Source organism: Pieris rapae, chromosome 5 (genome assembly GCF_905147795.1).
Source record: "Pieris rapae chromosome 5, ilPieRapa1.1, whole genome shotgun sequence".
Classification (NCBI taxonomy): Eukaryota; Metazoa; Arthropoda; class Insecta; order Lepidoptera; family Pieridae; genus Pieris; species Pieris rapae.
This window is the reverse complement of record NC_059513.1, coordinates 4,757,675-4,779,421: the sequence shown is the minus strand read 5'-3', so window position 1 is coordinate 4,779,421 and position 21,747 is coordinate 4,757,675. Positions and strand designations below refer to the sequence as shown.

General features: G+C 32.2%; 1 protein-coding gene across 1 annotated transcript in view; it reads left to right on the top strand.

Moving 5' to 3' along the window:
- LOC111003187 (lachesin) overlaps window positions 1–18,788 on the top strand; it is a 47,703-nt gene extending 28,915 nt beyond the window's left edge. The window contains exons 5-10 of the mRNA XM_022273582.2: window positions 746–919; window positions 7,658–7,786; window positions 10,148–10,286; window positions 13,336–13,484; window positions 17,243–17,296; window positions 18,453–18,788. Coding sequence (XP_022129274.2) covers window positions 746–919; window positions 7,658–7,786; window positions 10,148–10,286; window positions 13,336–13,484; window positions 17,243–17,296; window positions 18,453–18,553 — 746 coding nt within the window. The 3' untranslated portion in view covers window positions 18,554–18,788. The remainder of the gene's footprint in view (window positions 1–745; window positions 920–7,657; window positions 7,787–10,147; window positions 10,287–13,335; window positions 13,485–17,242; window positions 17,297–18,452) is intronic.
- Window positions 18,789–21,747: the final 2,959 nt, after the last annotated feature.

Sequence of the window (21,747 nt, the reverse complement as noted above, 5' to 3'; positions counted from 1 at the left end):
CTGTTCAAGAAATCTTCATGAATATCAAAAATTATAATATAAAAAACGGTAAAAAATCAAAACTTGGGTGAAAAACAGCGTGACAATAACGTAAAAAGTTTTTCACTTCGAGCGGCAAAAAGTGAAATTTCCAAAATGTCCTCATGATTTATATCGTCTTACGGAATAACATGGAATCTTTTTGTTGTTTTAAATGTTTTACTTGGGCCCCTATTTGCATTGAACGCTTTTTTATGGTCTCTTCTGTCTCATTTGATTTGGGTAGAATAAATTTAGGGTTTTAATTTCGCTTAGTCCCTTCTCAGGCATTGAATATTCAGGTTGTTAGGCAAAACTTTCATTCCAATTTGCAATTTTTAAATGTTTTTAATGGAGTGCCATAAGGTGTGTTATTTACATTATGAACTGTACATGTGTTTCTCTATTTTTTATAGGCATTATTTGTTGTGGTCGGTTGTCGTGTGGAGTTATCTAAAATCAATATTATCAATTATTTAAAATTTATCGCAATTTTACGCTATTACGAACACGTTAGTAAATAATTAACGGTTTGAATAAACTATCAATTAATTTTCTTTTATGTACTATTTTTCTTTTACAATTTTAACAATATTAAAATTTTAACGACATTAGCTTGTTTAAGCATGTCAGTATGAAATGTCAAATTGAAGGTTGTCATATTGTGTTTTATCAAAAATATTCTTCTATTTTTTTAAGAGGTTTGATTCAATTTTTTTCTCCGCAGTGCCTCCAGATATAATGAGCGATGATACATCTGGGGATGTATCGGTTCAAGAGTTGGAGAATGCGACTCTAACTTGCAGAGCGACTGGACATCCTGCCCCCAAGATCACGTGGAGGAGGGAAGACCACGAGCCCATATTGCTAAAGAAACCTAACTCTAGAGAGTTTGAAAAAGGTACCAATGACCCGGTTGAATTATTTGCTTGTTTACCTAGCATTCATCCACTACGCTTGACATAAGTATGGTTTAAATCAAAAACATAAGAATCCATCTTAAAACGAAATAACTACAGTTACACTGTCTTGAACCAAGAAGAAATGATGATATAAATCACAAAGTTTTTAATTAACGAATAATATATACAAACTCACTTTGATGGCTATATTATAATGTATATATTTGTCAAATTATTTTTATATAAACAGTGCTTATGTAAGGATATTTATGGTACTGCTTTTCCCATTATTATTACCCAAATACAATCTTTACGGGTAAAAAAACTTACAAATTGTATAAACTTGCTACCAGCTGCGGAAAAATATAGATATCTTTAAAAAGAATAGTAGCTTCCATAATTATAGTACTCGTAATAAAGACAAAATTAGCGCACCAACCACAAGGCTGCATAAAACGAGTAATTCTTTCCAAGGCAATTATATGTTATTGCATACGTTTTTTCAACAAAATCCCTAGTGAGATACAAATATTGTCAATAAATAAATTTAAATCGTTCACTAAAGTAAAACTGCTTGCTAAGTCCTATTATAATATAAATGAATACTTAAACGATCATAGTGCTTGGATATGAATTGCTTCAGTATAAATAGGTAACGCGACAGAATCTCTCGGCTGCATTTTCAGAGTATGGGGCGATCATCGACATCTACGACTTTTTTTAAATGTAAAGTGGGAACAAACCGTGATTCATGTGGTATCAAATTATTTCAGTATAATTAGTATTATTACTATTTTCTTGTGTAGCCAAGTGCACATTTCAAGGATCGTCATGCTCACTCAAATGTCTTTGCTTGTGGCGGCGTCCATGCGTCGGGTTGTCTCTCTCTCCCTAAAATATGGCGAGGGGGCCAATGGCTGGCCATGCGTCATACTCGAGAACGGGTGCTACTTGTGGTGACTGGTCGTACTTGAATTCGTGTTTGCGGTGATATTAGTTGTTTATACTACGTCTTTGCGTGTTGTTCTCACGAGTACGTAAGTGCGTGCTCCTATTTCACCATGCCTCCTGCTGATAGAGGACAAATCTTTGTTTTTAATTTTTTTTTTATTCTTTATTACTCAATATGTCATATGGAACATGGTGTAGTGGTTGCAGCTCCTTACAAGCAAAGAGAAAAAGAGTGGCGGAGAGTTTATTGCCAGTTCTTCTCTTCCGTTCTACGCCCTTGATTTGAGAACTGGCAGTAAATGTAAAATTAAATTCATTTAATATTTCTTTTTTTGACGTTCATAAGTGTACATTGTTACCTACATGAATAAATAAATTTTGAATTTGAATTTGAATTTGAATTTGCACTTCGTATATAACAAAAAATAATATAAAATTAAAAAAAAAATTACATAAGTAATCTAATAATATATCAGACATCCTGAATAAGAATTGGCGTTGAAAACGTTTCTGGCATCAGCTACCTAGAGGGTCTGATGTTGATGTTTCAATTGGTGTGTTATGTTTTACGGGCAATATAATGGCTATAATGTTGTTATGTATGTCATTGCCCTTAATATATAAGTAAATTATTTAAATTGTTTCAAAGTCCTGGAGGATATAGTTGTTTCCACCACTCTTTTATATACTTTTTAATTTGAAATACACAATCTCAATACAATAAAATAAAATAAGTACAGAAAGCTTAAAATTTACAAAATAATGTTGTTTAAGTAGCACAGTAATCACAACTAATAAGTCAAATATCTTGCAAAATCATTTTTTTTTTAGAGATTAATGAAGTAATGCTCAATTCTTTTGAATTCATGTTAAAGTTTTACTGTAATCTTAATATATATATTTCTTGTGTGCGTGTGTATGTGACTGAACTCCTCCTAAACGACTGGACCAATTTTGATGAAATTTTTTGTGTGTGTTCGTGGAGATTCGAGAATGGTTTAGATTCACAATTTTGTCCGCTGGACAATGTTTTTTTAATTAATTAGTAGTTGTTAATTTTGGAATGTTTTACATTGGATCCGACAGACGGCGCTACCAACGCAGTGTCAAATTTTTAACAATATTCGAATTTTAATTTTAGTCTGTCCCGACAGTTAGCGCTGCGATCAAATTAAAAAAAAGTTTTGTTATCATTGTGTTATTGCAGACCATGTGCTGGATCGTTAGATATTGTCATAACATTTGAATAATAATTTTCATCAAAATGGTCCAGAATGTTTTAGCTTATTAAAAAAAGTTTGAAATTTTCAAATTAAAGACGTGTAGACAGGACAACGTCTGTCGGATCCGCTAGTAATACTATAAGTCTTAAGAGAAAAAAATCATAACCCACGTCTTGAATTTTTAATAAAAAATGGAAGAATATTAATTCGAAATGTATGCAAAAAATACGTTAATATGAGCATTATTCGTTAGCCTTTGAATATAAATGAACTAAATAACGCATTATACAATTAATTCTCTTAATGCCAGCCAAAAACATTATTATCTTTATTCTCATTATTCTCACTTAATTCTCTTCAAGGCCAGTTAAAAAAAATTTATTTTTTTGTTGAAAAGGAATTTACAGTGAAAATTTATTATAACGACATCTAAGGGACTACTCATATTTGGTCGTAAAAACCGATGACCTTCGTAGTATTAAGTACCTAATACATACTTTAACCCGCAGGGACCTTTGATTTTAGTCAATATAACCGGTATTTTGTTCTTAACGATATCTTTGTAAACGGTTCTGAATTTATTATAACAAAACAGTGTATGTTTTAAAAAAGTATACAAAAGAGTTAAGTACTTGGCTCAGTCCGTTAAGATGAAACTGAGCACGCCCGTAACGGAAGAGGATTTTAACGACTAATGACGCTATTCGGTATCAAAGGCCATATAACAGAAATGTGTGTTCGAAAATCGTTTTATTCGTATTTAGTTCGGAGTCAGTGTATGAAATCCTTGATAATTTCCATACGGGCTGAATAAAATAAAATTTTATTAGCTGAAATTACCGAAGTTTAGCGTAACGTTCAAGTCGCGATATAAGGTATCGTCTATAATGGTATAAACTTTGCGTATTTGACAATTGGGAGTCTTATCTTTTATATTAACTTTTTCATATATTCTAAAATGAGTTTTGAGTTTAGATGAATATGATATATATAACGGATATGGAATAAGGCTTTTATGTATCAATCATACATAAAAGTTTAATAACCCTATGTATAAAATATAGTTTTGGAGACCACAGAATTACTACTTCATTTACTCTACTGAAAATATTTCGGGAATTCCCACGAGAATCTAAAATTCAGCGGGCCCTGTTAAACAACTAAAATAATTGTTTTATCTAAATTAAAGCAGACTAGCATATAAATATATAACTAAAGCATTTAATGCTTACGCATCTACTTCGAAGTTTTGGCCGTACGTTAAAAACAGTAGGATATATGGCAATGTTTTATAGAGCATAGAATAGAGTTTTTAAGTGTATGTCGTCCCTGTCGCGTTGTTGGCCCTTAACGACATTTCTACGTTGCGGTTAATTAAATACGGGGATTAATATGTTTACGTTACAACATTGCGCGACATGTTGAATCAACTTTGAGACTGGCCACAAGTAATAATCGATACATTAATTAGCTTATGTAATACAAAGATAATTCTTTTATTTAAATACAATGCATATGCATAATTAAATTATACAGCGAATATAAAATAAGTTCATTGTGCACACACCTTTGTATTACTCGAAAGCATCGTCGTTTCGTGTCACGCGCGATTATTTTACATTGTGAAAATTCTTTACGTGTCTGCATTATGCTAGAACTTTGAAAATCGTACTTTCATAGGATTTCTATGGATGTTGTTAAATCACTTCTTTTGTTGTATAATGTGGTTTGAATTTAGAAGTTTTATAATCGTCGCCGACTCGCATTTTGAGGCAATTAATAAAAAAGTTAATAGAACAAAGGTGGCATTTCATTCCTAAGAGTTTAAATTTGGAACGTTATACGATACAGTTCAACCTACGCTATAACAAGGGAAAGGTCAAGCGACAGGCGTTTTCGCAGAGTCATGTAAGTAATATACACAAAATATGTTCATGATAGAGGAATCGCTTGTGAATTTCAGGCTTCAAGTGTTTAGTCACTCACTATATATTCAAGACATACTTATATAGTTTAAATACTTTTATTCATTTATTAACACCTTGTTTCATATATTTACATAACTAAAAAATACTGAGGAGACAGCAGGCCTTATCGCTTACTAGCGATTCCTTTCAAGCAACCTTAATAAGAAAAATTTAAAATGAATAATAAGTGAAAAGTAGCTAAATTAACAAATTAAATTAAAAATGTCAGTGTAGCTAATGTCAAAAGTCAAGAATCACTTCAATACAATTTAAATGTTATAAAAAAATATAGTTACCAGAGTATGAAAAGGTTAAGAGGTGTTTATGTAGAAGACTTTTTCTTCGCTTTATTTGGGAAATTTTAAGAATTTTTTTTCTTGATTCCACAAAGACACAAAGTAGATAGAACTTACATTGAACGATAGTCCCACTCTTTCTAAATAAATGTCTATGGATAAGCCGCATTCTCACAGATATTTATGGATAGATTAAAACGTTTTAAGAATTGCCTGCATTACCTTAACATTTACCTGTTTTAATAAAACCAATATGGTCCAATAACGCAGACTTCTATCTATTGGAATATAGAGCATAAAGATTATGGTTCTAAAGTTACAAAACAATGTTTTAGTATGTGTGTATGTATTCGTTATGCAGGGGTTTAAAATTAAATAAACGTATTTTGTAAGTAAAAAGACAAAAAGCCGTAAAATATATCCTGACTTTATTACTGAAATTCGAATGAATTACAAAAGGAAATATTATTCGTAGTATGGTCACATTTTGATAAAAATTTCAATATTGGAAACAATAATAAACATTTCATTTTGTGTCATTCTTTATTTATAATTTGTGTCTCAAAATTATTACAATTTCTGAATTTACAAAATTAACACAATATGATAATTCAGTTCATTATTTCAAATGCGTAGTCCATCTACTATGCTCGTCACAATTGAGAAGACTAATCAAGAACATAGTAATGTATATTATTTAACATCGTTGGAAATTTAGCGTCGAAGCCTTAAAGTAAACCGTGTCATGTGCGAAAATGTGAAGATATATTGTGTCCTAAGCCTTAACGGGCGCAGGTGTGTCCGTAAATTGCTCCCGGAGTCTGAGGAGTTCAAGTGAAATATTTTAAGACATGTTTACACACCCTTAAATCATGTATTTTAAAACGAAAGATTAAATGTATAAGATAGCATCGAAATATGATACCGCAATTTTTCCAAATAAACACAACATTGTTTAATTTATTTAAATATAAATTGAATGATTTTATAGTTTCAAAGAGTATAAATAAAATCCATTCTTTATTTTAATCAGAAAGACTCGATCACTCGCTTCACCTGATTTTTAAATTGAACTCTTGAAATCGAAAAATAAATTGAGGCGACATTACAACTTTTATTAAATATTTCATATTTTTAAGGGGATTGTTATTAGTAAGTTTACCCTCCCTTTACATTTAAATAGTCAAAGAAAAATGTCATAAACTACAATGTCATTAAAGTAACACAAGTAAAATGTGTTCTGTGATTACCACAATTAGCATTGCACACATATTTAATATGATACACAACTTTATAATTTTGATCCCCTGCCGTGCCATAACGTTGTATTGTTTGAATGAAAACATGATTTGTAGGATATTTATACGTTACTTACTGGCTTTGTCAATACCTTTCCTGCCCACGAGCTAAATCAATATTCTTACGTAAGGTTAAGCATTATTTCGATAAGTACCTACGCCCGCACACTAATTACGCTTTTAATATACCTTTTGTTTCAAAGTAATCGTGTATAAAGCGTTTAATATTATCTGGAAGTGAATTTATAACTTTGTAAATCCATTAGTAATAAGTTCAAAAATATGGGTCATTTGGATGGGTTGGCCATTTAAGTTAATAATAACTTAAATCAATATAATGTCGTTGTGATTTACTATAGCTTTGTTAGGAAACCAATTTTGTATCGTTACAAAATTCTAAAACATAATTACAGTGTTTTGGTTCATAATTAAAATCGTATGGCACGTAACAATCCAATTTGCCATTTGGAAGATTCCTGAAGAAACGATGTTTTCCTTCGCCGAGTAATCACACCAAGCGTCTGAAATGAAAATAATTCATTGGTGCACAGCTGATTTAAACGACCCCTATTCCTATATCCTAATATGTATAACTAATATTTTATTATTAGGATACACAGTATTTACATATAATATGAATGGTGCTGCAGGAAGCTCATAAATTATTAGGCAAAAGCCAAAGTTTAGGCGACGTTCAAATATTTATTACATATTAATAATGTTTGATTGTTTCATCTGAAAATTAAAGGTGGACTCAATAATATTTTTTGACTTTTGCTGAAATAAAATTCCTTCTTATAAAAGCTACAACTGATTTTAAAATAGCCCTTGATTACTCCAGGATATGGACGGGATGTCTGAACATATGAGACTGATGAATATACAATATATAATTAAACTAATCAATCTCTTATAAGATTGTAGTGAAACACTTACACAGAAAAGTTGCAAGCATGGAGATTTTGACGATATAAGTAATAATGATATGACGTTTTTTTACAGTGGAAAGTTACGTAGGCAGCTCAATGCCACTATGGAGAGTGGATAGGCGGCAAATGGGCGCCTTTCTATGTATAGCATCCAATGATGTGCCTCCGGCCGTTAGCAAGAGGATCACTCTTAATGTTAACTGTAAGTAATTAGGCTTTTAAGTTCCAAAAATCGTAATAATATTTTCTTCTCAATTTCATGACATTAAAATTGAGATATTTAGGTGGATTTATTAATAATACTTCGTTTTTAGAACAACACTAGTGATGTTTTACATTAGAAATTATTAATTGATAATAATCAAGTTTGAAAAATATATCAAACGATTTTTTTATATTCAACTATTTAATTCGTCACCATTGTAATATACGAAAATTTAAAATATTAAATTTTATGCATTACGTCATAATTAAATAGCCACTAACGCCTTTTTGATACAGCCTAAATTATCAATGGTAACTCGTCATTTTCGTTACACGCGGTCAAATTACTATATATTTCCAATTCTATTCCATAAATAAAATTAGTAACCAAACATCATTTGCGTAAATAAACCCTCCAATATCCTGAAAGCGAAATTCCGGAAATGGTTGAAATAGTTTTGCACGGTCATTAAATTGGAAAGTGGTTAGTATGCCAGATTTTGAAATTAATCATACGCGCGAAGTTGCGAGCGAGGGTAGGGAGTACCGCAATACGAATTGTCTGCTAAAGTATTTCAAACTTAATATTCCAATAATTAGGTAAATATTTTATAAATTCTGCACGGCTAATTAGTTCATATAGGATTTGTATTATAAAGTATTCCTAAATAGTTTAATTGGATATAGATTATTTCTATTGACGACACATAAAACTACATAATGAATACTGTAATGAATATATTGTAGTAGAAGAACGTTAATATTTCATAACGAGTACGACCATTTTACAAAACATTTTAATCATATTAGAGTTATCACCAATTTAAATTAAGTAATAAATTGTTTTTACTAAAAGGACTCTTTAAACCAACAATGTTAATAGCTTCATTTCTCATAACTAATTATTGTCAGTAAACCAAAATATTCTATTTAGTCAACGCCTTGGGCTTAAAACATTCATTTATTTCGACTGTTCTCTAGCATCATTAAAAAAATGAAGCAAAGTAAACTGGTTTAAATTTTGTATAAGTAAAATTCAAAACATTTTTATTGTAAAGCTCTTTGGCTTACCTGATCTTAGGATTCGGTCTGCCAATACCTCTGGGAAGGGTTAACGAGTTACAACGTAATCCGTGAAGGCAGCTCCGATGTCAGCCTTGGAACCTATCCAGAGTTTGACCTCTACTGCCTCGTATATTATGCAATTTTCCGCTTACAATTTGTGATTGAAAAATCTGTTTTACGATGGTTGAATGGAATTGAGTTTACAAACTCTTTTCCTGTTTCGTTGGATGTATTTAATTTCGTAATATTTTCATATTTCCTCTTAATAAAGTGTGTGGAATATTTTTTGGAACTTAGAATCGGGAGGTGTAACGACACGTTACCAAATAAACATCAAAGGCTGTGTTGCATTACTAATTACAATTATATATCACACAAATTAATTAACGTCCTTTTAAAAAGCCTTTTAAAATATATCTAACAATTTATTTTGTCTCATAGTTTTCAATACTATGTTACCTTAAGAAGTCATAACCTGCATACTGAACATCGATTACATTGCCACCCGTATTATAATTCAGACTTCAAGACTATTTCGTATAGTGAAAAATGTAGGTAGTGCTGGCGTTATGCCAACGACGTGGACTGCATCAGTCACTTCGCACGACGCTCTTGGGATAAAGACCGTTCTATAACTGGAAATTATTGCACTACACATGCGTCAAATAAATTTCCCGATAAGAATATTCTTGGTAACTGGCAACATTTATTTTAATTCGTATATAAAGTCACAATTCAACCTGACATTGTGTGTGATACTCGCTTTATTTATTATTCGTATAAATAAGTTTTTGCAAAATATGGTTGGTCTTATTATAACTACGTTTGTTACCATGGTTACTATCATTCTTGTATGGAAATAGCGCAGTAGTCTAGGTAACCAACACAATATTAGCAATACGTTTAGTGAACGCTACAAGCTACGAACACGGCTGGGGCTACATAGAACATAGCCTGCAATTTAATAAGGAATTTGCCAGCCCTTTGTTCTAATAAAGATAATAAAATCCTGGTACTTTTTCCAGCTAACCATCATTTTCTGTTATATTCTAAGGGGTTTCACAATGTCCGGATAAGTTCCAAATAAGCTATTTATTAGTTATTGGTAGGATTAATAGTTATTTTTGCGTTTCACGACTGTCAGATAGCGCTATACGTCATGAAATGCGAAGTATCTTATTTGGAACTTTTATCTTTCGAATAATTTATGTGTTGAATAGCTATTTGGCACTTTATCCATACGTTGTGAAACAGGCCCTTAGTATTTCAAATCATATCTTTTTTTTTCAACCAGTTGCTCCAACAGTCAAAGTTCCAAACCAGCTGCTAGGAGCACCCTTGGGAACGGATGTCAAACTCAAGTGCTATGTGGAGGCATACCCAAATACAATTAACTATTGGATCAAAAATAGAGGAGAAATGCTACTAGATGGGTAAGAAAATAAATAATTAGAAAGTTTAATTAATTCTCTGCAATACTGATCTGAAAATATACTCCGAAATGAAACCTAATTTATGAATCAACGTGGTTGCTATGCAAAAAATAAATTCTTCTATTCACCGCGAGACAGCTAATTTTCGGGAACATAAAATACATGGAAATAAAACTAAAATGTTTACCTTTCCAATTTGCTTTTGAACGTAATTTTAGTTGGTTTCGACTTATTATTTTTGTCCGTTCCTTGGTATTCATTAAATTCTGAGAAAGATGTTTTTGAAAATGCATACAAATAGAAACATCTAGTACACAGAGCAGAAGAAATTTAGACGGATAATATTTACATCATTCATCAATTAATTAATTTAATGGTTAGCGCTGTACCTTCTAAAGTTCTTATGTCATTTATGTATGACATATTTGTATCTGATGATCCTCATTTTTACATGTTTGATGTTTGAACATCACACATTTAAAAATGAAAAACTATTTTATGGAATTTAGCACGGACAGTATCTGTAAATTTTACGTTCTTCGTCTATTTTTAAGTTACTTTTTAGTATTAATAAATGGTCGATTTTTTAAATTGAAAGAAAGGAAACATTATGGTAACCTTACCATAAGGAAAAGAAGCTATAGATTTTCGTATGGAATTCGTATTATGTGCATTTCGTATATTTGAAAATAAATTGGCAAAAGTGGATAAGCTTCCAACTGTATTGACTAAATTATAAAATTATACTAAATCTGTTCCCACAACTGTATAATGAATAGGAATAAAAACAATGTAACGTGAAAATGTAAAAATGATAAATCATATGATCTAACTATGAGTAGATAGTACAACACAAAGCTACGACAGTGTATACAAAATTCTAAGAAAACTCGAATACTTACTCGTATATTTTGTATATAATTTGTATTAAAAACTTGGCGATTGAAAAGAGTGGCGGAAAGTTTCTTGCCAGTTCTTCTTACCCGTTCTACGCCCGTGACTTGCGAACTGGTTGTAAATGTAAATTTACAATTAATTTAATTTGTTTTTTTGTGACGTTCATAAGTGTACATGTTTACCTATATGAATAAAGATATGTTTTGATTTTGAGTTTGAGTATTTTACAAATATGTTAAGTTTAACTTTTTACCTGATTTCTGTACAAAATTCCAGCAGAACGTTATAAACGAGCTAGAAGTCTTTTTACGCTGTGCAAAAATAAGCTAAGTTTATACTTTTTAAACAAAATAATTCAGCGCACAGTTCATAGGTTAATGTACCGTTATTCTTAATGATTCGTTAAAAGCAAGTTTTGTGCCAAATTTCGCCGAAGTTTCAGTTGTATCTTTCGTATTTTGGCATTGTTCTATTAAAACTTTCAGACATTTTGATACAAAGGTTCTAGGCACTACTCGTTTTCTTATTATTTTTTTATGTTTGGCTTAGAAAAAGTGAAACCAATATGTAATAAACAATGATGACAAAACTAAACTTTTCTTTCTAAAATTGTGTATTTGTATAAGCATCAATTAATTATATCTAATGACAAACAAAAGCGTAAGGTTAAGTCGTTTCTCTTTTATTTTTTGACACAAGTGTATTATCATATACATATTATTTATCATAATTTATTTATTTAATAAAAGAAGAACACCTCGACAAATCTTTCTATAATATACAAAGGCATTGCAAGTGACTCTGGTATGAAAAGTAAATATACAGATCACTTACACCAGTTCAGGTTTTGGATAGTGGATGGAATAGATATATGTACAGATTCTCTATATAATATTATATCTCTCGTCAATCCATATCGGTTACTTTACTAATAGATTAAAAACACAAACATTAATAAAAAAATCTGCGACGCGAAATCCAAATCCGTGCTTGTATGATATAAAATATGAACATATTATATTTTGCTCTTAAAACTTTATAAAATATAGAAAATGCTGTATAATTAGCCTTATAAATTTGTTAATAGTTTAGACTTTAGAATTGTATAAACCCTTTATACAATTATACATTTAACCTCAAAGGGCACCGACATAATTACTTCCTTTCTATTTGATTGATGACGCTTAAAGGATGAAAATAACATTTCTAATACCGTAAGCTACCTTTTAGGTAAGTGGCTTTCGAAAGGGTTACTTAAAATGAAATATCTACCAGGTTTTATTAAATGTTACGCTATAATTTTTTAGCTCGCAAGTTCGTTGCCGTCCTATAATATCCCAATATCGTATTTTTGCTCCCCTAGTATAAAGATACTGTGCAGAACGCACTGGCCTGATTTCACTACTTAACATATTCAAGATACGTGGGTAACGCTGAAAATGTTTAGAACTGTCCAGTTAGAAACATTGCTAATAAAAAAAAATTTTTTTAATTTAAATGTTAGAACTCTTTGGTAACCTTATGTATAGGTATATTGCATTTATTTTTCATTAGATAGCAACATGCGTTTAACTTTTATTCTTCTAGATCATATTCTGTTCTTATGATGCGTCTATTATGCTTCTTTTTTATTTAAATAATGTAAACTATATTCCGGATCATTCTAACAATAATTAAAATTTAAAGATAAACACTTTTTTAACGGATTGAAGTTTATTTATTTTATTTAAACTTATAATAATTTAAACATAATTTTAAATTTAACCGACGTTTCGCGTGCTTTACAGCGTGCGTGGTCACGGTGACTGAAGACACAGGTGTTAAATAAAATAAAAAAAAGTGTTTTTCTTTAAATGTGTAAAAGTTATGTTAATAAAAGACAATAATAATTAAAATATTATTCAATGCCAATATATAAAATGATGTAGGTTAATAATATTGTAAATATTGTATTGTGTGTTGGAAATACTTAAATGATATTATTATTATATCGGAGAAATATTGTCACTTTATCAGTATGTATATGGACATTAGCACAAAAGACACGTATAATTATCGTATAATTTTTAATTTATATCGAATTATAACCACCGATCTTACTTTTAATCTCAATCTATATATAAGTATATAAAATGTATCTTTTATTTTTTAGCCCAAAATACACAATACGCGAAGAGAAGTCGTCCTACAAAGTATCGATGTGGCTGACCATCCGACAATTCTCAAAGAGTGATATCGGTACATACAACTGTGTCAGTACCAATTCATTGGGGAAAAGTGAAGGGACCCTGCGGTTGTATGGTAAGAAGGGATTTTTATAAAATTAACATCTTATAAAACTAAAGTTAGTATTGCACGCGGCCCGCAGAGGGCGCATCGATAGGAGGCAGCCATCGCTCGATTGCACCGCCGCTGCGATTACGCATTGGGACCACACTTCTATGTCCACTATGTTGGTGCAGGGCTCCAGGCGCCCTCGTTCTCCGATTTGCGGCTGCACACGGTTGCCATTGCAAATATTAAAAAAAAAATTGTAACATTATAATTATTACTAGTACTTTTATTATTATTATTATAGCGAGAGAGAGCAGTTACTCTCACGTCTGAGGTCCTTGTTTCAATTCCCGACTGTGCACCTACACACTTAAGAGCATTAATCATTAGCTCAAACGATGAAGGAAACTGGCTTGCCTTAAACCTAAAACGTCGTTAGTGTTAGGTTAGGTTAAAGTTATCGAATTTGATACTGGTTAGCGACATCACCGGTACAGGGAAGGTACTCTGCATTACTAGACCAGGGTCGATATTTTCGATTGAAAATTAAGGTGCTTTTTCGATACAAATTCAAAAAAAGGGAAAATAAAAAAATATTTCAAATCATAACAATTACAGCGTATTTAGTAATATAAATTGTATATTAGTATTGATAAAGTTTTTTTTTGTAAAAGATAACAATAAAAAAACAAAAACTTGTTTTTTTTAAGGGTAAAAAAAAGAAAAAATGTTTTAATTTTTTACTGTCTACAGCTTTGCCATTTGACTTTCAAAATCGAGAGAAACCGTTTTATACCCTTGAAAACTTATCAATTTTTCTTTTCATTTTTATAATAGTAAAAGGTGGAGAACTCCTTTTCCAATGGGTTTCATCCCAGTATTACTTTTTTCCTCTAATTTTTTTTCAAAGGCTGGACCCTGGTCTGTACTTAATATTTTTAATCATACAGGAACGTATTAAGATTTTTTTTTTTTTTTTTTTATAGAACAGGGGGCAAACGGGCAGGAGGCTCACCTGATGTTAAGTGATACCGCCGCCCATGGACACCCTCAATGCCAGAGGGCTCGCGAGTGCGCTGCCGGCCTTTTAAGAATTGGTACGCTCTTTTCTTGAAGGACCCTAAGTCGAATTGGTTCGGAAATACTTCAGTTGGCAGCTGGTTCCACAGAGTGGTGGTGCGCGGCAAAAACTGCCTGGAAAAACGCGCAGTTGTGGAACGGCGGACGTCGAGGTGATACGGGTGGAATTTCGTATTCTGCCTCGACGTCCGATGATGAAACTCAGCTGCAGGTATTAATCCGAACAACTCCTCTGAACACTCTCCATGGTAAATGCGGTAGAAGATGCAGAGAGACCCCACATCTCTACGCAACGCCAAAGGATCAAGCCGCTTGGAGAGATTTTGGTCGTCAACGATTCGAACCGCTCTTCGTTGAATACGGTCAAGTGGAAGAAGCTGGTACTGGGGAGCACCCGCCCAAAGGTGGGAACAGTACTCCATGTGGGGCCGAATTTGCGCTTTATATAGTTGCAAGCGGTGGCCCGGAGTGAAGTACCGTCTCGCCCTGCTGAGCACACCGAGCTTTTTGGAGGCTAATTTTGCCTTTCCCTCCAAGTGACCGCGAAACTGAACGTCGTTCGATATATCAACGCCAAGTATTCCAATGCTGGCTGTGGCTTTAAGGAGAGTGTTTTCGAAAAGAGGAGTAGCGACAAAGGGTGTTTTTTTAGCGGAAAACGCGCAAACTTGTGTCTTTTTGGGGTTAAATTGGACTAGGTTTAGTCTGCCCCAGTCAGAGACTCCACGTAGTAGGGTTTCTACTTCAGACACAAGTTTGTTCCGGTACTCATCGACATCTGCCCGAGAAATACTTGCCCGGCCAGTGTAAAGAGTGTCCCCAGTGCTGTCATCCGCAAAGCAGTGAATGTTTCTAAGTTGCAACATATCATTGATATGCAGAAGAAACAGGGTCGGGGATAAAACACAGCCTTGTGGGACCCCAGCGTTCACGGGTTTAAGGTCGGAACATGCTCCGTCGATGACGACCTTGATGCTCCGATCGGCCAGAAAGCTGGAGATCCAATCGCATAATTACTCGGGAAGCCCATAGGCTGGAAGCTTCGAGAGCAGTGCTCTGTGCCACACCCGATCGAAGGCTTTCGCTATGTCCAAACTAACCGCTAGAGCCTCCCCCTTGGACTCAATTGCCTCCGCTAATAAACTAAACTATGTCACTAGTTAATATGGAGAAATATAAGTTTTCACATGCGTGCAAATTATGTGCGTGAGAAGGCTTCATAACAGTTTCTAGGACCATAAAGATGAATAAAAGGATTTTACCGACATAATCTATGGTAATGGCACATCCTTTATGGATAAATACATCTAGCATTATATGCTTTACAATTAATACATTAAATATATAAATAATAAAATAATACTTAAAAAGATGTTGTCTTCCTTCGTCAAGCGCAATAATTCACCCTATTTATGAGGGCTTAAAAGCAGTTTTGATCAACGTGAGTCTGTCACGTTGAAACTCGGAGATTAAAACATATTTTCCAAGGTATGCCTTTGGTGCGATTTAAGTTGGTTCTGAGTTGCAAGCCAGCATAAAATGTCTTATAATAATACGTTTATTTTTGGAACATAAGATCATGAAGGTATCACTTATTCCACGTCATTAAATTCGAACCTATAGGCATACCTACTCATCGGCAAAGAAGACAGAGGGTGTGGGCTGAGAGAAAAAGCCGGCGTAAAAAATCTCAGTACTCTTTTAGAAAAGCAAATCATCAAACAATACTACAATATTGAAAAACAAATATAGGAAATTAATGAGAAGCAACCTGCCCTTAACATGTGACTATATATTGAGAGTGAGTTACCGAAAAGCTACGAATGTGACTAAAAATAAAGTCTCTCTTACTATAACCAAAGCCGCCCAGGTGATATAAATTATTTTAGTAAAACTGCTATCCATTAGTTAAGACTCTACACTGAATTCTATTCAGTCATTTATTTTCATCGGCCATGATACAGTTTTATTTCTGAAAAAATTCGTGGTAAAACACACCAGTACCAGTATGTTTCACAAACATTAACAATGTGTACGAAAATGAAAAGTTCGATGTATGAATAGAGGCAGTATCAAAGCCGGCAATAAAATTAAAAGCAAATATCGAGACTGCGAGAATATGTCGATATGAAAGTATCATTTCGAGGAAAAATCGTATACAATTGGCAAAGGATCTTCGCTTAGCGGCCTTTCGCTGGCAAACTGCCCGTATCTACTAATATCGACTTTATTGTTAAAGATAACATAAATTCTTAGATGTCTTATGTACGAAAACGAAAATATCTAACTGTCTCTTTTCATTTATATTAAATACTAATTGATAGAAAGAGACGAATACGTACAGTGCGATAAGACTTTATTAAGATTTATCAACAGAATTGATTAATATTTTTTAATTAATGGAAGAAATTTACAATAAGCTATCCACCGATATCACACATGGTGTTTGGTTTAATCTGGTTCCGATTTCCAGTAAAACAATACTTATCTCGTTAATTAAAATTTTATAAATGAAACAGATACCCTTTGTTACGTATGTATACATATATGTCCGTTGTTATGAATACAAAAACAAAACACATTCGTGATCTCAGTTCTCGAAAGACAAAGATATTTTGTTTACGACAGGATACCTAAAATCCAGACACAAATAGAAAAAAATAGATTTTGAGCGACAATTTTTAATCCAGACCTCGTCATTTCAGAAATTAAACTCAACTCGCCAGAGGACTTCAGCAATCAAATAAGCGTGGCGGGAGGTTCGTACACATTTTTTCTTAAAACTTATCTTTTTTTCAGCATTTCCATTTGAATTTCAGCTTCAAAACTGTTTGAACTAAATATTTTGAACTCTAAATTATAAAGCAAACGAATTTTTTACTCGAGAACCGTCACATCAATCCATTAGGGATAAACCCATATTTCGAAGTAAAACCGGAAACTAAGCATTAAATTTAAATTTAAGTCCTACAGTAATCTGTTGTATTTTATAATCCGACTTGATTAAAATAGTCAAAAAAGAATGAATGCCCAGTGTGGCCCATTAATTATGAATTATTTTTTTTTTGTCAAGGATGGGTTATCGGCTATTGAAGTCTTAGTCCTCAAACGACGTCAATATTATGAGGAACATACCTTTAATAGATATCTTGAATAATAAATAAATAAAAACTTTTTTACGACAGAAGGTTTGTGAGAAAATTCATAGTCCACCTCTAGGGAGTCTCTGTGTTGTGTAACTATATAATTAATCCGTGGTTCATGTTTAAAAGAGGTTTTAAAAAAAAAGTAATTTCAGTGTTACAACTATGTCTTATAAGACATCAAGTATAAGTGAATGTGTGAGTGTGAGTGTGTATACGCATGTATTTGAGGGTGTAGCTGAGAGATGTTAAGATCGTGCGCTGTGTTAATTTTTCTAACCTGAAATTCATGCCAAGATAATAAGGCCTCTGAAGATTCGAAATCCAATTTGGCTAGTGAGTGTGTGAAAAAGTGATTTACGAGTTTGTATCTGGATAGTTTAACGATCTCAAAATATATAGATTGGGAAATTTTATTATTAAGAAAGGATCGTCTAAATGCAAAGAAGCGCTGACCAAACAGTAATGGCGCTGGATTTACAAAACGTCTGCACTTAGATGTGTCTGGATTCGTTACTCCATGGAGTTGATATTTTAAACAGATCGCTAAAATATATACAATATACATAATAAGATAGCTTTCTTACTACTACTAACTCAATACAATCAAAAGACTTGACTCAATCTTTCAATCCCACGCGTTATACATGCGGCATTCTTCTAGTGCGTACATGACTGTTCCATCATGTAAATTGTCTTATGGTTTAAATCTTTATTTCCACTGTTTTACAACATTTACCTTCTGAAGTGTTAAAAGTGATTTTTTCTCCAGGTCTAACCGAAGCAGCCAAAGCGAATTCACAGGAAAGGTTGCATATACGAAGGACATTGTTAATATTATTAGTCAGTTGTGTATATTTGTATGTACTGTAGAGATTGTTTAATAAATGCGAAAATGTATGCTTTAAAGTAATCCAATAAACATTGTTTCAAATTGTAAATATAAATAAGATTGTGTTCTTATTGTTATGTTGCTGGGATCTATAGTATGTCTTTATAGATAACGCGTAGATTTTATTTGCGTCCTGTTCAATAATAATCATTACATTTAAATAAAAACACTTTTTTAACGGATTGAAGTTTTTTGAAGTTAATTTAACCGACGTTTCGCGTGCTTTACAACGTGCGTGGTCACGGTGACTGACGACAAAAGGTGTTAAATGTCAAAAAAGTATCACAGCTGTAGAAAATGTTGTATTATTTGTATTTTTTCCCCGGAGTTGGTATCGACTAAAAGATGTAGGGTTTCTGCATCTGCTTTTAATAACATAATTATAAGTTTACAATAATACACCAACTTCAATCCGTTAAAAAAGTGTTTTTCTTTAAATGTGTAAAAGTTATGTTAATAAAAGACAATACTAATAATCATTACATTCAATTTGAAACCATTATAATTTATACATCTAAAACACACAATTTCTTGTTGTAAATGACATTTTTGGGTTTATCGCGTTTATAGAGGCAGACATTAGTTTATAACAATTATTAATTATGTGCTTACGAAAACTGTAACTAATAGAATCTAGGTTTAAAACCAGACGCAACATTTCTCTATTATGGTTACTGTTGCAAATAGAACACCGTCTACTGATGAACTAGGGTTGTTAAAAATTTGAAGAGAAAAACCGAAAACTTTACGCTATATTCGTATATGTGCACCAGACATGTCTTTTTTGTATAAACTGAAAAATATGCTCCTGAAATAATTTTTTCACATAAGGAGCCTCGGGTACTGGTTTGTTATAAGCCTGTTTTGAAAATAAATACATTATTATTATAGATATCAGGTAAAATATTGAAAATATCCGTATATAATAATAGTTAATGTTATCTACACTCATTATTAATTCATTATATTATTGGATTTACTTTTTAATTTTTATTATTGCAGTTAATATAATCGTATAATGCGATAACAAATGTGTCGTAGGTATAAAAAAGTATTTAAAATGAATAGATATTTTCGTCGTGCAAGTTGCAAAACTTTGAGCAATTGCATACCATTAGCGTTTTTAAATAAAAATATTTACATTACATTCTATAGATCTCAGTTTTAGTGTTCATACTTATTGGCAAGGGGAAAATTAGTGCAAAGAATTGATACATTTAAATGAAATTGATAATACATATTTCACTAAAATGTATGTACAAACTTTAAACGTTTACATAAACAAATTAGATATAATTAACCCTGCCTTAGTGTGATATAATAAGGTATATTAAAAGTTTCGCTTAGAGTCGCCAAAATATCGTTTACATCATGTAAACAACGCTCGATAATAAGACTGTTTACAACAAATAAACTGATAATGTAATTATAGTTTGTTTTTATTTATATTTGCTCCCCCAATTTATAAAGAAATTCTTAATTGATAGTTAACGTAGTACCTTGTAAACATTATGCTTCTTATCTAAAAGATAATTTTCTGTAAAAACAGTAATAGAATCTATTGTATTATTGTAAATAATTTAGATTCTTTTTTTATAAATATTTTCTAGATAATTCCTCAGCTATGTAGTCGTCGGAAATAGCTTACGTAAATGGTATTGGTAACTCGGATGATAAAACACTACTACCTATTTCTTTTAACTACTTTTTGTATGACCTTTACATCAAATTACAAAAAGATGCCTCTTAATTTAATGTTGAACATTATTTCCTTTAAATTCGTCCCTATCGTATCCATACATTAAAATGTCGGTCAGAACATGTAACACCGTCTCATCCGTATCGCCACAAGGACAGACAGTACTTTGTTTAATCCTGAATCTGTAAAGGTACAGGAATCCATCGTGACATGTCAACATCTTGGTAATCATTTCCGTTTGTGTCATTAGTTTAACTATCGAAGAAGCCGAGACAACATTTGGAAAGATAATTTAGATTAGAAAAATCAATGATTCTAAATTCAAAATTACTAACAGTTAACATATGAAGGATGTGAAGAATTGGCTATAAAATGTCTATGACTTTTGAAAATCGCCAAGATTTTTTGATTTACGAAATATTTGTGATCAACCATTACATCCTGCTCTTCAATACACTTTACAGCAGTACATTGGAGACTAAGATAAATAAGAAATATAAACTTAAGTTTCTATTAGAAATAGGCAATATTTTTACACATCAATTTCCACACATATATTGTCAAAAAATTCAATGAAGCATATCTAATATTTCAAACCAATACTAAAGTTGCGATCAAAAATAATCTTTTATAAATATTCAAGTGATATTTTCCAGCTGAAATTCTGAATACATATTGGAAATATTTCAAAATGATACTCAGCATTTCTTTATGTAAGATTATAATAAGCTCAAACGAAGCGCTCACAAAATACATGTATTGAACTTTTATTTATACACATTATTTGGTTCTAAAGAAATCCAATACGAATGAACTTTCAATGTAAGAGATTCCTCATGATGGAATATTATTCGAATTATTTTATATGACTAAGATATCCAATCAATATATACCTTCATATACCAATTCTTTAATTTGGTAGTACGTTTACATGGACAGTAAATATTGAAAAAAAAAAACTGTACATCCATAGTGGCCTGGGCTTCAAATTGAGTCTAAGGCATGCCGGTTTCCTCACCATGTTTTTCCTCAGCGTACAACCTAGCGAAGTGACATAGAAGGCTAGGTGTTGGGGTTCGAACCTTCTACCGCAGGGATGCGAGTCGCACACTGAATGCTCTATACCAACACTGCTCTTAGTAAATATCTAGTTGAAATTATGTATACTGTCGGCAGATAGGTAGGTTGGTGGACTCATTTTCCGCAATTAGACCTAAACTTGGACCGTTTTGTGTAAAGACTAGGCTAATTTAGCAAGCCTAGCTCCTTCTAGAAGCACAGAAGTCTCCTGGGCACTTCACAAGCTACAAGGAGCGACCTACCTGTTCCGAGGATTTTTGTACGTTACGTACTGTTCATTAAGTTTATTTTTATCTACATCAATCAAATGTTTTGACTTTCACCGGCGGCACCATCTAACTAGGTAACCCAGGTAAGTAGGACACGGGAGATTCGGGAATCATACATAGCACTAAG